This window comes from Eretmochelys imbricata, chromosome 2, assembly GCF_965152235.1.
Source record: "Eretmochelys imbricata isolate rEreImb1 chromosome 2, rEreImb1.hap1, whole genome shotgun sequence".
Lineage (NCBI taxonomy): Eukaryota > Metazoa > Chordata > Testudines > Cheloniidae > Eretmochelys > Eretmochelys imbricata.
In genome coordinates, this window is record NC_135573.1 from 232,143,918 (window position 1) to 232,159,253 (window position 15,336).

Consider the following 15,336-nt stretch of genomic DNA (forward strand, 5'->3'; position numbering starts at 1 on the left):
TAAGCTCTCTAATATAACCGCTCTAAGATGACAGGAGAGAGCTCTCCCCATTGTCTTACCTACTCCAGCCCCAGCAAGCAGCGGTAGCTATGTCGGTGGAAGAAGCTCTCTCACTGACATAGCACTGTGCACACCAGCACTTATGTCGGCGTCACTTATGTCACTCAGGCGGATGGGTTATTCACACCCCTGAGTGACATAGGTTATGCCAAATTAAGCTGTAGTGTAGACACAGCCTGAGTCAACCAGAAACAGAGTTCATCTATTTGTTTCTACTTTCTCTTTCAGTTTCACTCATCCTTGTCAATCTGGGTCCCAAAATTAAATGTCACAACTCCGGTAAGAGAGATAAAGAAGAGTTTACTCTAAATAGTGAAAGATTTACATGGAGATTTAATTGTGTTTTCAATTTCTCTTACCAAACAAAGAATTAGAATCTTAACATCAAAATAAATGGCGTTCGTGGTAAATTAAAAGCCATTACATGATCCTGGTTAAAATATTACCTGTTATCATAAGACCCCATTCAGTCAAAGGCCAGAAAAACATTTCCAATTTGAAGAAGTTAGCATTTGCTACTCTTAAAATTACATCAAAAGGCTGAATAAAAATTTGTATAAAATAAGAAAATTTTATAACCTTAGCTCCCTTCCCACTCTCTGTGTGTGCACGCACACACACACACACACACACACACACAATTTTTTATAGAACTGGAGGGGTCTGTGCTTTAGGTTTCCTTCAGTAGTTTTCCTTCAGTCTAGTTAACTAGGATTGTTCATCCTTTTTATAGATTTCAGTTCATATTCTGTCTAAAACTCTCCATGATATTTTCTCTTATTTAACCTAGTTTCACCTTCACTGTTCTCTCCCTATTCCCGCTAAAAAAAATCTGTAGCAAGGTACGTTAAAACCTGTTGTACATGCCACCCACTTGCTTCAATGAGTAGAGGTACTTGATGGGGGGAGCAGTGAAAGAGGACAGTCCCAGGAGCAAGGGAGGGAGACACTTGCTGAAGGATACTAGGTAACTCCTCTTTTCGGGAGTCTCTGGTACCCACTGGCCAGTTGCAGGGGAGGGGTGCTGACTGGCCAACATTTCCCAGTATTTACTCTGGAGCAGGAGCCACATGGAACGTCTTTCAAATCCATTCCAGCAGCCCCACCCTGAACTAAGAATGGGAATCTGGCCCGACAGATGCTGAGAGTCTAGCCGATCACTGGTTTGCAAATCAGGAAGGAATTCTCTCTCCCATCGACCATCTGGCAGAGGACCAGGGAGTTTTTTACCTTCCTTGTACCACCTTCAAGCTACAGTAGGTTAAACAGGAAGGCAGTACTGAGGTACTTGGATTGCTTTGTTAATTTTTCACAGCTTGTGGCCAGTTTCCAGTGAGGTTAAAAGGATAAAATGAACAGTTTCCAGAAGTAAAAGACCTAGGATTTTGGTGATGGGCCTTAGGCTCATGGGAGAGGGTAAGACCTTGTGGCCCTCGTGGGCCAAGGTCCCCACCCTTCTGCACCACCTGTCCCTCTCATGGCAGGGGAAGATGCTAGAACTTGGAGAGAGTGGAGTCCTGGTGGGTTAGTTTGAGGAGAGCCTACCCCGAGTTACAGGTTATATGGTAAGGAGCCCTGTAACCATCCACAGTGGAACTAATTAAATGCGTGGTATAGGAGAGCATGCGTAATGGGCAGGTAGCACCTCTCCCGTGTTAAAGTTTCATAAAAATTGCAGCCTGCAGCTTAATTCTATGCATATGTTTGTTCTCATTTTGCCACTGTGTCCGCATCAGCTATCTTTGTCTCTCTTTTCTGGTATTCTGAAAAATTCATACCGAATACTCAACGTGAAAAAGGCACATGCAAATATGTGAAACCCTCAGATCCTTTTTATTCTATACCAAGGATTTATTTCAAACATATCTCCAGGGGAAAGGCTACTGCTTAAATTAGTACTAATGTCTCTTGCTCTGTATTAAACACCATTTCTTTACTGAGCAGTTTTTGTTGGTGGTAGTCACAATAATAGCTCCCTTTCTTTTGAATATCCTGACAAATCCAACCAAGAATTCTAATACCCTGGCATTCATGGATCAAAGTAATCATTGCCACACAATGTGTGAACACTATTAACTGTACTGAATACATGCCAACTTTCACTGTTTCAGAGGGCTATTCTCTACTTTTTTCTTTTTAAGAAAAAAAAAATCTAATTGTACTACTTTGTCCCTCCCCAAAGTTCACATAAACCCAGTGTATTTCAATTAAGTTTAAAAGCAGGGCCCCTATTTTTTTCTCCCTTATGATCCACATTTATAGGTTAAAATGTTGGCGGGAATGGTGTTGTGAGCACCCATTTCTTAGTTTTTTCTGAGTAAAACTGGGAAAAAACCAAACAGCTACTACAAGATCATATAGTCTTCTCATTTCCAGAAAAAAAAACAACTAGTACAAAATTACTTTACCCGTAAAAGTTAAAACAGTATGAATTTAGGTTTCATTTAAAAAACTGGCATCAAACCAGCACACCTATATGAAAAATATGGCCATGGAGAGCTTTAGAATGTAAAACGCTACATCCCAACATTTGTCCTACCAAGAAAAGAAAACTGGTAGGAATCTTTGGCAACTGTGAAACAAAATCTAAAAGATAAAATTGTCCAGAAATTGTAAAGCTATTTCCTTTGTTTAAGAAATACTCTGAAGTGATAACTATATGTTTTCTAGGTAATCCTTTGCAACAGTTCGTATGATCATTGGCCAAAAGTCTCAACAGTATTTTTTAGTTGAAAGCTATGCTATGGATGTTCCTCACCAACCTGCAATACTGATAGTATATTTTCATCCCTTCCTCAAACTTAAATTATATGAGGCCAAATAGCAGGTCATGCACCTCCACTGCAACCAAGAACAGAAGATGGATTTTATTTTTTGAGTTTCTACACTGGATTCTCAACTTCCATGGTTCAGAGCACCCTTATCAGCAACAATAAAAAAGTTATTTAGGCAACTAACCCACACCCTTCAGTCTACACCAATACTCAGAGAAATGATCTGTTCACTTTTTTCAATGTCAAGAGAGGAAGTGTCAGAGTGGAAAAAAAGATTGACTGAGCTGTAAACTAAAGGAGTAAATTTCGTTGGACTTGTAGGTTTAGGTTTTGATGGTACTTACGCAATGAACTAATGCTACTCTGGTGTTCAGGAACTCACTCAATGCATCCAGTTGTATGTACGTCTATTATATGAGTCACTGCCTAAAAACCACTAAATCTAGTGAGGTTCCTGTAAGCGTACCCCAACAATTACAAATACAACATTATTTATCAGTAGCTCTGCCAAGATTGTGATCTATCTGGATCTTCATGGCAAGAGGTTTCCAACGACATAACAAGTAAATAGCTCTGCATATTTATTATCACTATGAGACGATCACCCTGATTCTGTCATTTTCCATTAACTTCATTCATTTTGAAAACTCAAGGGGACTCAAAGTTGGAATATTTTCCTTCATGCATAACAGAACACAGTTTATCATATCATTCAACATTCCTGAGAAAACTTCTTATGAGACAAAATATCGGCACTGGAGTACAAAGCACCACAATGGAATTGTCAACAACCATATCAATACAACAATAAGGATTTTACAAATGTGACAAAGATGAATTTAAAAGACACTTAGAAAAAAAACAAAACAAAAAATGGGAACTGAAGTGGTCTAGAATTTTCAATGCCCATACCATCAGGTGACAATACCACAAGCAGAATATACCATCAGACATCATACAGGAATTACAGATGTTCCAGTTTCTTCCACTTATCAATGTTTGACTCATTCAACTAAATGGATCTGGAATTACAACAAAAGTTCCTCTATTTTTATTGCTCTGCTACCTAAGTATTTCAGAAAACACAACTAAGGTGAATCTTGATCAGTCTCTTAGCCCTTACTTCCCACAGTTACACTTGATGAGAAACATCAAGCTTCTACTGAGTATCAGCACAGGGAGAGATACTGGCAAGCAACAGAGTTCTTACCATTACTGAAATTCCTGCTCATATTGTCCTAATATTCTCTCTCAATATCCACATCTTGCTAAGAATTTTCACTCTTCTTCCTGTGATTACAGCTCCTGAGGGACTCTGTTCCCTCTCCCACACACACGCACACACTCTTACTTACCTGGGGGGGTGGGGAGGAGAAGAAACTATCTACATCAGAGGTTTTCAAATGATGCCCACCCCCCAGGGGAACTAGAGGGAAGGCAAACGCATCTCCACCCTCTGACTCACCTCAGTGGGCCACCCAGCCTGTCGGTCAGTGTTAACATCTGCCAAGCCGCAGAGATTTCCACTCCCAGCAGCCTCCGCACCCAGCACTGGCTTCTCCCACAGAGACCACCGCACACGCCTTCCGCCATCCTGAAAACCCAGGGGGGGGCGAGGCAGATATTGGTCCTGCCCCACCAATGCAGCCTTGTTGTAAGGTAGAAGCAGCTGTGACAAAGTTCCTCCTCTGCCTTGGTGGGTCCTGCGCTTTTTGGTGGATTTGTTCACCTCAGAGGTCCATGGCAGCCCTCAGTTTGAATGGCAGGTTTGAGCTTCTCGCAGAAGCGGCCACTCACCTAACCTCTTCACTGGCCAGCATGGGGGGAAATGGAGAACAATCTCCACAGTCTCTGTTGTCCCACGTAGCGGGCTGGGGACAGGCCAGATCCCTTTCCAAATTAGACTTTCCCTTCTGGTGTTGCTCACAGACCAGGTTAACTCCTCCTGTGTCCGATCAGGAGTTGAGGGGATGCGGGGGGAACCCGGGCCCACCCTCTACACCAGGTTCAAGCCCAGGGCCCTGTGGATAGCAGCTGTCTATGTCTCCTGTATCAGCTGCATGACAGCTACAGCTACAACTCCCTGGGCTACTTCCCCATGGCCTCCCCCCAGCACCTTCTTTATCCTCACCGCCGGATCTTCCTCCTGAAGCCTGATCATGCTTGTACTCCTCAGTACTGCAGTAGCACGCCTTCTCACTCCCTGATCCTTGCACACCCTTCACTAACTGATGGGAGGTCCTTTTTAAACCAGGTGTCCTGATTAGTCTCCCTGCCACAACTGATTCTAGTATGTTCCAAATTGGCTCCAGGTGTCTTAATTAGTTTGCCTGTCTTAATTGGTTCTAGCAGGTTCCTGATTGCTCTAGCGCAGCCCCTGCTCTGGTCACTCAGGGAACAGAAAACTGTTCATCCAGTGGCCAGTAAATTTGCCTTTTACCAGACTCCTGTACCCCACTGGTCTGGGTCCGTCACACAGCCCACTGTTGAGGAAGCATTGGTTGTGCCACTAGTAAGTATCTGTGTAACAAACTTACAGGTGTAGATAATTTAATTAAAAAGTTGTGCTATGGTCTCTGTTAGGTTTATGAATAGGCTATCAAGCATACTTTTGCATGTGTCTATTTTTGTCTCAGTTGGGGGGGGGGCACAACCAAAAATTTTAACTCAAAGGGGAGACTCAGCTCAAAAAGTTTGAAAACCGCTGATCTACACACTCTGATGACCAAAGACCATTTGAATGTTGAAAACTGCGTGTGTTTATTCAACCCAAAGCACACAGAAAACACAACTGCCCAATTTACAAAACAGCCAGACTCTTAAAGAGTATTGCTGGAGTAAAGTATTAGATATTGTGCAATTTGCAGACCTTCATAAAAATACAATTAATCTGTATAATGTTACTTATTTGCCACAGGGCTGTTCTAAATTATGCCAGCTTCTAATGGAACGCTGGGGCAATTACATCAACTGGGAAATTGCTGGAATGCAGCAACTCCAATCATAACTCCTACACTAGCGGAAACTGGTAGGAGTGGTGTAGGGCTGGCTACCCTGTCTCTATACAAGCTGGAGATTCTTCCATGCAGAGGGGAAACTCTCAACTGCCCATTTGGGGCAGCTCTCCAGACCCTTTGCCCCACTAAAGGGGGTGTGGAACATGACCCAGAATTGGGGCCACAATCTTCCTAAAAGTTTCAAGTGTCATTGAGAAGCTGGAGCATTATTCCTGTTTTTCTATTTCTTGTACTACTGTGAAGCTGATGGTTGCAGAAAATGTTTTGAACTTCACAATATCCCTTAAGGATCATGTCTTCTTCAACAAGTAGTGTGCTGAACACTCATACGTCAGAAATTTAGAACTGTACCTAAGATGCTCTCATCTTTTCCATTTTATTTCCATAGTTTGAGCAAATGGCAAAGGCCTCTTTTGTCATACTTTTCTCTTCACTGCTGAATGCCATCAGCAGCAAGTTGGACATATACTCTGTTTTCAAATTAAGACTTTACAGAATTAAATAGGAATGCATTTTTCCCTGCATGGAAGCTTGTAGATATCAGATTATTTGTAACATTTGAACAAATAGTTTGTGTTACTGTCAACAATTATTAAGTTCTTCCTTAATTTTCTCCTCTTTCTTCAGTTACAGTGGTAGCACTGGACCTACAAGTTTAAGTCTGTTTCCAGGACATGGGAAGAGCTTCAGTAATTCCTTTGAACTGTTCATTTTGTGGTATATTGAATACTATGTTATTAGCATAAAAAAAGGTTAGCAACTTGGTAAGAAAATGTAAATCTTTGTCTTTCAGATGAGATGTGGAGGGAGGAGGTGATTGCTAGTTGGTTTTTTGCATACTCACCAATTGATTTTTGCCATTTGGGGATGGCTGTGACTAACAAAGTTTACTCCAAAATAAAGCTGATGATCAAAAGCTGCTAGAAGACCTACTATAAGAAATTACATCATATCATCAGCTATTTTTCAATTATGACAACAAACAACTCTCATTTGCAGGATCAAACTCAATATTCTGTTATTTCACTTCACTAAGCAATTTGATCAGGAAGAATACAAAGAAACTGGCTATCTGGACTTTTTTCAGAGGAGCACGGATCCTCTCTTGCTACTCAACTCTTGACTATTTACATTTTATTTGAGAAGAATTACCCATTTTCATTACTAAACGTCCATTCCATTTCTTGGTTCCTATTATTTCTTTCAATCTTAGGCATACAGAATCAGAAACATATAGCCTAATATTTGGTAATCATTAAACACTAATAATTAATCAGTCATTTACAGTTGATCAGCTGCTTTCACTTTCATTACAATTAGAATGAGAAACAATCCCCTAGTGAATTCAATATTGAAAAATAAGCTTTATCTAGAACCATGTTAGGAGATATAATGGCAACTTTCCAGAATTTTCCTGACTATTGGAAATCAAGCCCTCTGTAGTTTCACATTCAATCCCCCATATACAAAATCCAGTAACAGTGGAGTATATGCACTAGCCACACCTCTCTCTCCAGTTACCAATTAGTCCCATCCACTCCCCACCCCATGTAAGCATCTAGATAGTTCTATAACTTTATATTGCCTCCCAACAGACATTACAAGAACCTTAACAGTCTCATCTCTTCCCTTTAACTTTGGCTCCTAATATTTCTAATACCAAAATCTTTCAAATATATGTTTGTATAAATACTTCAAAGAAACACGTTTAAAACCAAGGTAAAAATCTAGAACACCCAATGTACTGGTGTTTTTTCTCCCTAGCATAAATAGCCCATACTAAGACTGATTTCGGTGGATTTTGATTCCACAGGAAGTTATATAAATCAGTCCATATGGTAGCCATCATGAATAAAAACATTAATGAAGTTGTACTGTGTGGAGATGAGTACACGTTTTTAGATGCTGACCATCCTGGAAGGATTTATCCCATCAGTAACGTTGGATGCCTTTGGCAGAACGGTATAACTGGTCTGCATAGGTTATAGCTGTTTGTTTTGTTAATTTCTACAAAATCTAAGACATGTTTTGTTGGCTGAATTTGTCAAGCAGGAAGCCTGTTTTCATCACCAGGGTATAGCTCATGCTTAAAAAATGTGTGTGTTTCATTTTCTACAAGATAAAATTGCTTTGCATTAAAAAATAGTCTCTTATTTTGGTCTGGTGAAAGTGTCTGATAAATTTCTATTAAATTAGGTAATGTAAACCTAAGTTACAAAACAAAAAATAAAAACAAACCTTGGAGATTCATTTTTTAATTCTACACAAATGAATATTTATAAGAATAAGTCACTATATCACGATCACAGAGGATTCAGTGATTTAACAAGCTTAAGAACTATTATGTACAACCAGCTGCTGCCAAAATGTTATTTACTTCCTAACACCAACTATTAGGTTATTTAAAGTTGTGTGGAATCAGCACTGTGTTTGTACAGAAAAAGGTAAGATGGGTTTTCTTCCTGTGGTTGCCATATATACAATAAGCAATTTTATAATACTTTTCATTTATAGATCTTAAAACACTCCACAGAGAAAAGCGTCATTAGCCACATTTCACCGATTAGGCACAGAAATGTTGAATGACTTGCCTGAAGTCTCTCAGTGCACCAAAGGCGGAACAAAATTACAACCCAGATCTGACAATCATGTGCCCCATGTATTAGACACCCAAAAAAAAAAAGAGTCTTACATGTAAGAGAGTTTGTAGAGGAATGTGAATTGGGTGAACTGAAACCTTAAATACTATTATTATATGTATTATGGTAGCACCTAGAGACCCCAACAGAGATCAAAGCACCATTTTCCAAGTACTGTGCAAACAAACAGCCTTGGTCTACCCTTAAAATTTAGATCAACTTAGCTACACCACTCAGGGGTCTGAAAAATTCACATCCGAGAACCATAGTGAGCCGACCTCCATCGACCTATCACCATTCAAGAAGGTGGGTCACTTACACTGAAGGAAAAAACCCTTCCATCAACATAGGAAGTGTCTATACTTTGGCATTAAAGCAGCAGAGCTATAAAAACCGTGTGCCACTGAAACACCCATTGTGTAGACGTCCACAGTAAGGAACAAAGAACTTACAAACGAAGACTCTGTCTACGGTACAGCTTATGTTAGCAAAACTTATGTTGCTCAGGGGAGTAAATATTCCACCCCCGAGTGACATAAGTTACACCAACATAAGCGGTCACGTGCATAACACTATGTCGTCAGGAGAGCGTCTCTCACCAACACAGCTTATGCTGCTCACAGAGGTGGTTTTTTGCGCCGATGGAAGAGAGCTCTCCCATCAGTATAGAGTCTTCACCAGACGCACTGCAGCGTTGCAACTGTATCAGTACAGCTGTGCTGCTACAGCACCATACATATAGACGTATCCTAAATGAATAAGACAGACAAAGGGTGGAAGAAAGGAAGTGGTAGCATCCCCATTTTACTGATGGGTGAACGGAGGCAAAGAGCTTACATGACTTGCCCATAATCACGTAGGAAATCTGTGGCAGAAAGAGACAACTGAACCCAAATTTCAAATCCCGTCCAGCTCCTTACCCACAACACAGTTCTTCCTTTCATACTAATAGCACATCTAAGCATGGTGCAGGCAAAGTTCTCCTCACAGCTGTTGAGGAATTTTTGCAGTAGAGTTGCTCCTTCAGTAAACAACATATAAAAGGAATTTCAGGTACATAATGCGAGAGGAACATAGCCTTGACATCTCTGCTGGTTCTAGTACAGCAGGAATTATCCTTTCTATCAACATGTCCTGATCACAAGAACTGCATAAAATCATCAGCTAGAAATTAGACAGACCACTAAAACAGATTTCTTACTTGTCTATAAAAAATGTGAACTTTGTATGTGTGCTTAGCTGTGTTTTATTCCAAAGTGTACTGAATTAAACTATTTCATATAATCTAGTCCTCCCTGGTCCATTAATTCCCTCCATTCTGCCCCATCAAAACAAAGCATAGTTTGAAGTCAACACATTCACAGATCAGTATCTAAGGGAAAATGAAGTTGGTTTCAACAGTTCCATTTCTTCAAGTACAATAAACAATTGAAATGGGTAAGAAGAAAGGCAAATATCTGCACAATGGAGTGGAAAATAAAGTTCAAAATACAGTGTAGCTAATACATTAACTTAGGAACTAAAAGAGGCACTGAAATTACTTAGGCTGTATGCATTTTGACTTATCTAAATGAAAAGTTAACTATGGCTTTCACGCCTATTAAATGGTTTTAGTGTTGTTCTTCCATTAAAATGATTTGCTCATAATTCTGTACTTTTTCCTATAAATTATACTTGTAGTGATGGATGGCCTCAGTTACTTGTCTAGTAATAACTACTTTTGTCAAGCACTTCCAGTAGCCAAGTAAATTTACATTTGCAGATTTTATGATCAAGCAATAATTGACCCAACAGGAGTTTCAGCTGTCTCCTACTGATGAACACTAAAGAAGGTAAATCTCATTTAAAATATTTATATTAGTGTTACTTAACTAAGTAACTTTAATTATGTGATCAATCAGATGTAAGATTCATGAGTCAAAAGGTAATAATTCAAATAAACAAACTACATTTTCAAAATACCATTTTGCATTACATCAAACTGGTGTCTCATTTTTCCCTGAAAAGTATTCAACATTTGTTCAGACCAACATTTGTTACTCCTATTAAAAATATTACTCTGCTTTACATGGTTCAACAATAAGACATATGCAAATCAATACTTTGAGCATTTGCGTAAAGTAATATTCACAAATCCACTACAAGTTTGACAAAATTTAAGAACAAAGATTAGAAAACTTTACAATCTCAGAGTACTCACCGTTACAATGTTCTTACATTATTTTTACTAATTCAGCTCTCATTTTCTGAATCATGATCTTCCATATTATACATACTAGCTCCTCCTGACTAATTTGAACAGTGATTGTTACATAATTCTGTTTTTTAAAAAGGGCAATAAATTCCTCTTTAAGGATCACTATTACATGCGAAGTTTATTACATCGGCTAACAGGAAGAATAGTACCTCACATGTTAGTAGCACTTATTCTTCTCACCCCCCACTCTGAAAGATCTCAGCATGCATTAGACTGCACAGAAGAGCATCACTTCCCCAACTGAAATGTAGGCACCTATGGCATGGAAATACTGCACCTACCATGCACCCACAGCATGGAGGAATTTTCTGTTGGAGAGTGGGTTATTGAATATAAATAACCAATTGAAACTACTTTGGAAGTTTTAAGTGAGCAGAATACCAGAGTTGAAATGTAGCCATGACAAGGGACACACAAAAATGTGCTCTTCCAAGAAGTACCAAAGTATCATGAGCTCTGTAATGACCACAAGTTATATGGGTCTCTATTTCAGACTTCATCCAAAAGATAACACTTCCAACAGCAGAGGACCATCCAGAACCATGCTGGGGCATTGACTGACTCAAAGGGAAGTGTGCCACCTACTGAATCATCACCACCACATCCTGTAACCCTGTTTTTATCCTGCAAGTACTGATGAAGCCTATACATGTGTAATGTAAGAGGTCTGAGCTCGCAGTGCAAGGTATAATCCTGCAGGAAGAACTAGAAACTTAGGGATAGGAAAATAAATTCCTAAAATGTGATTATACACACTCAAAGGAAAATCTTCAAGGTTTGGCAGCAGAGTAACAACATTTACTAAAAATCTTCATATTTTTATAGTACACAGGGATTTTTACATTTTTAAATGATTTTATCATAGAACAGAATAAGCATTAGCTAGTTACAAGTTATTGGACTGTTCTGTATGGGTCCATAGTGAAGTGTTACACTGATGAAATAAAGCTTTTAGGATAATACTTTTTTGACAAATATTTTGTGTATTAATACTTTTGGCATGGAAATGATCACAATATGAGCATATTCTTTAAAGGGACATTAAGGTCAAATTTGGTCCATATTTTACCAAAAAAAATAGGCTTTCAAAAAAGCAAAGAACAAATGTTTCCAAAGCTTAAAAAATACACACTTGCATGTACCAAGCAAATGTTAGGGCGTGGTACAAACAACAACAGGAACATATTTTATATACCAAAATGTTCCCTTATAGTATTTGCAACTCAAACACAGAAGCTCTGTACTAGTTCATTAGAACCAGAAGATAAGATTCTGGTCAGATTCTGGTCAGACAAAAGTGAAACTGACTAAGCTTTTTGGATTTCAAAGCTGAGATAAATGCAGAAGGTAAGCAGATGGCAAGAACAGCAAAAAGTAAAATGAATTTTTAAAGTATCCAGCTTTAGTAAACCAAGGTGTTGTTTGAACAACAGAAATAAGGATTTTTACCAAAAAAAAAGTTTTTAATTTTACAGTTCCCCAGTAAAATTCGTACCAGAAGTGAAATTTTTTGTATCTAAAATATTGATTATAGACCTAAACATGCATGGAGCTCTGTGTGGGGGAAATCTCTCTATTCTTGCAGATTCCCAGTGAAATTAATGGGGTTCAGCACACTCATTGCAGAATGGTGTTTTTATGGAGAAATTTGATATTACAGCATATATATTAAAACATAGAAATCGTGATCTTTATTAAATCAAAAGATAAATTGTGCTTAGGACTGCACGTCCACACCTATGTAATACAATTAACCAACTTTTTTAAGTAATACAATTCATGTTTGTGCTCTGATACTCTCCCTAACCAGCTAGTTTCTCAAATGCATTTCTGCAAGACTTGACATTTATTATACTTACGCATTGCAATATGGTTTCTTTTCATATCCTTTGTAGTTGTTCATGTTTAAAGCCATTTTGCAGACTTCACAATGGAAGCATCCTTTATGCCAGTACTGTAAAGAAATTTAAATTATAGTTAATTAAAATATTGATGTTTCCAGGGCTAATTTTTTAAGTTAAAATTGTATTTAAATACTTAGCGTAAGTCAATATTTTTTCAAACTAGGAGAGGTTTTTTACCACTAGAACATTTAATAAGTATTTCTGTAAATTAAAGTGTTCTACTTTTTTATGCAACTGTAAGCACTTCTGAAACAACTCCAAATCCCATAAATTCTCTAGTAAAGTGAACGCCAAGATCTCAGCAGCTTAACCTTAATGGAATTATTTTAAGGACAACTGAAGCAGAATGTTCACATTTTGATTAGTACAATATCAATGAAATGTTTTCTAAAAACTGTCAATACTACATGGATAAAACCACTAATTAATATGTTGTTGGTATACGAAATATAAACTACATTTAATACACAATAGTATTTTCATCCAACAGCCGCTACTCCCTTTCCAGGGTGTGTGGGGGTGTCAATCTGGATCACCCCTCACAGTCTTAATGCTTGTACACTTATGAAATGACCAGGCTTCATGTTAACTAATATTAAACAGGAATAATATCAAGGGAAAGGTCATCTCTCTTGCCCTGGTGTGGTTTAATGATCAGTCACAGCAGAACTGCTGTGTGATATGCTGTTGAAACATCTCAGCTGCGTCAACCTGGGAAGAAATATGCTATAGCTCACAGGGGTTTCACCTTTGAATATAACTTCCTTTAGGGAAAGAGAAGAAAAGGACTCTATGATCTATTCTCCAAAACGCTGTCCTCTTACAGGCATTAGATTAAGGGCTGTTGTCTGAAACAGTCATAAAACCCTGTTGTGCTTGACTGGTGAACGGGCATTTGAATCTTGGTCTCAATTCTGGGCTCCCTAGCATGTATTCATAGCAATGCGTCAGCAGCGGCAGTGCTATGACATGCTAATTACTATCTGCCTATTTCCTTGCGATTAGGAGAGGAGCAGATTCCAGCGCAGCGACAGGCAGAGGTGCGGTACGTTATTTGCAACCTGCAGGTATTGTACTCTCTCCCTGTTTTGTTTTAAGGCACATCGGTTGGATCCCTGCAGCAACAGCCGAGCTCCCCGGAAGAAAGGGATACTATTGCACCGCTTCTCCAAGGCGACTGCCCCCCTCCCCCTAGTGACTAAACATTAACCCTTCCAAACAGCTCCCCCTCCCCCACACCCCCAGCACGGGCGCCTGCTTCAGGGGCCGGTTTGCTGTTTTCCACCCATTTCAGACGACGTACTTATTCCAGCAGGCAAAATGGTGATACTTGGGGGGGAAGGGAGCACATCCCAGTGACACCCTCTTGGTCACCATCCTCAGCCCCCAGCTCACCCATCTATCACCTCCTCCCTTGTCCCCGCGCCGCGTCCTCCCCCCGTGCCCCGTCCCCCTCGGCGGGGCGCCCAGCACCTTATCCAGGCAGTTGACTTTTTCCGTGGGATAGACGACTTTGCCACAGCGGGCGCACTGGGGGTTCATTTTTCAGGCTCCTGGCGAGCGGCGGCGGCGGCGGCTCTGCAACTGGCCCCGGCGGTGGAAGCAGCTCCCGGGAGCCGCTGTGGCATCCCCGCCCCGCGGGGGCGAGAGGGCAGCCGAGCCGGGCGTCCTCAGGGGCGGCGGGCGGGCGAGAAGGTCATCGGCGGAGGCGCTGCTCCAGCTGACTGCAGCGCGGCAGCATGGGCGAGTGGGAGGGAGGGGAGCCCGTGTCCCCCGCCTGCCTCCACCCGCCTCCTCCGCTCGGTGCCTGCGCTCTGGGCTCCCCGCGCCGACGGGCTGGGTGACTCACGCTGCTCGCAGCTCCCGGCGCCCTTCGCCGCGCAGGAACAAGCCAAGCCCACCAACGCGCCGCAGCGAGCCAGCCCAGCCGGCGGAGCGCAGCCGGGGCGCCCCCGCGCGGCGAGGGCAGTGGCCGCCGCAGCGGGGCGCTGCCTGCCTGAGGCAGCGGGTGGCAGAGACACCCCGGCTGCCAGCAGCGCGGTCAAAGATCCTCAGCTGCGCCTGGGAACGGGTCGCTGGGGTGGGCCTCGCACGCGCCCCAAACGCACCTGCCCCAGCCCAGGGGAAAGGCTGAACGCGCGGCTGCTTGGTGGCATTTCATCGTCATGCCCAGGGTTGCCAACCCTCCAGGATTGTCCTGGAGGCCCCAGGCATTAAATATGTCATCTAAGGAAACCTCCAGGAACCCGTCCCACCAGACTTGGCACCCCTAGTCCTGATTCGTATTTCCATAACCCCATTCAAGGGGCAACTCAGGGCCCTTTACAAACTTAGGCCCAGAGCCTGAAGGCAGAGCCCCGCCAACGGTGCCTTAAGTCTGTGGGTGGGTGGAGCTGCTGGATCAGGGCACTAATTATACTGTGACCATCTCCAGTGTATCTAATCCCCTGACTGGGGTGGGTGGAGGCCAGAAATCCCCTTTGGCAAAGGATTCTGAACTTGGGAAAGATGGCTGTGTTTTGAATTAGAACAGAACTCAAACATTTGAAAATTCCCCCTGAAGGAAAATTTTGGGGAGGATGGAGTCATTTTGGATCAGTTCACTCATGGTGGTTTGAGTGCAATTTTATTTCATATGATCAGTACAAAAAAGGGAAACAAAAAGTCATTTCAAAATGAAAAAAA

At 41.2% G+C, this 15,336-nt stretch overlaps 1 protein-coding gene across 3 annotated transcripts in view; it reads right to left on the minus strand.

Annotated features, from left to right (window-relative positions):
* LOC144260728 (LIM zinc-binding domain-containing Nebulette) overlaps positions 1 to 14,193 on the minus strand; it is a 408,056-nt gene extending 393,863 nt beyond the window's left edge. For all 3 annotated transcript variants that reach the window (XM_077809449.1, XM_077809448.1, XM_077809447.1), the window contains exons 1-2: positions 14,125 to 14,193; positions 12,607 to 12,701 (exon numbers count right to left, since the gene is read on the minus strand). In XM_077809449.1, coding sequence (XP_077665575.1) covers positions 12,607 to 12,701; positions 14,125 to 14,193 — 164 coding nt within the window. The remainder of the gene's footprint in view (positions 1 to 12,606; positions 12,702 to 14,124) is intronic.
* Positions 14,194 to 15,336: the final 1,143 nt, after the last annotated feature.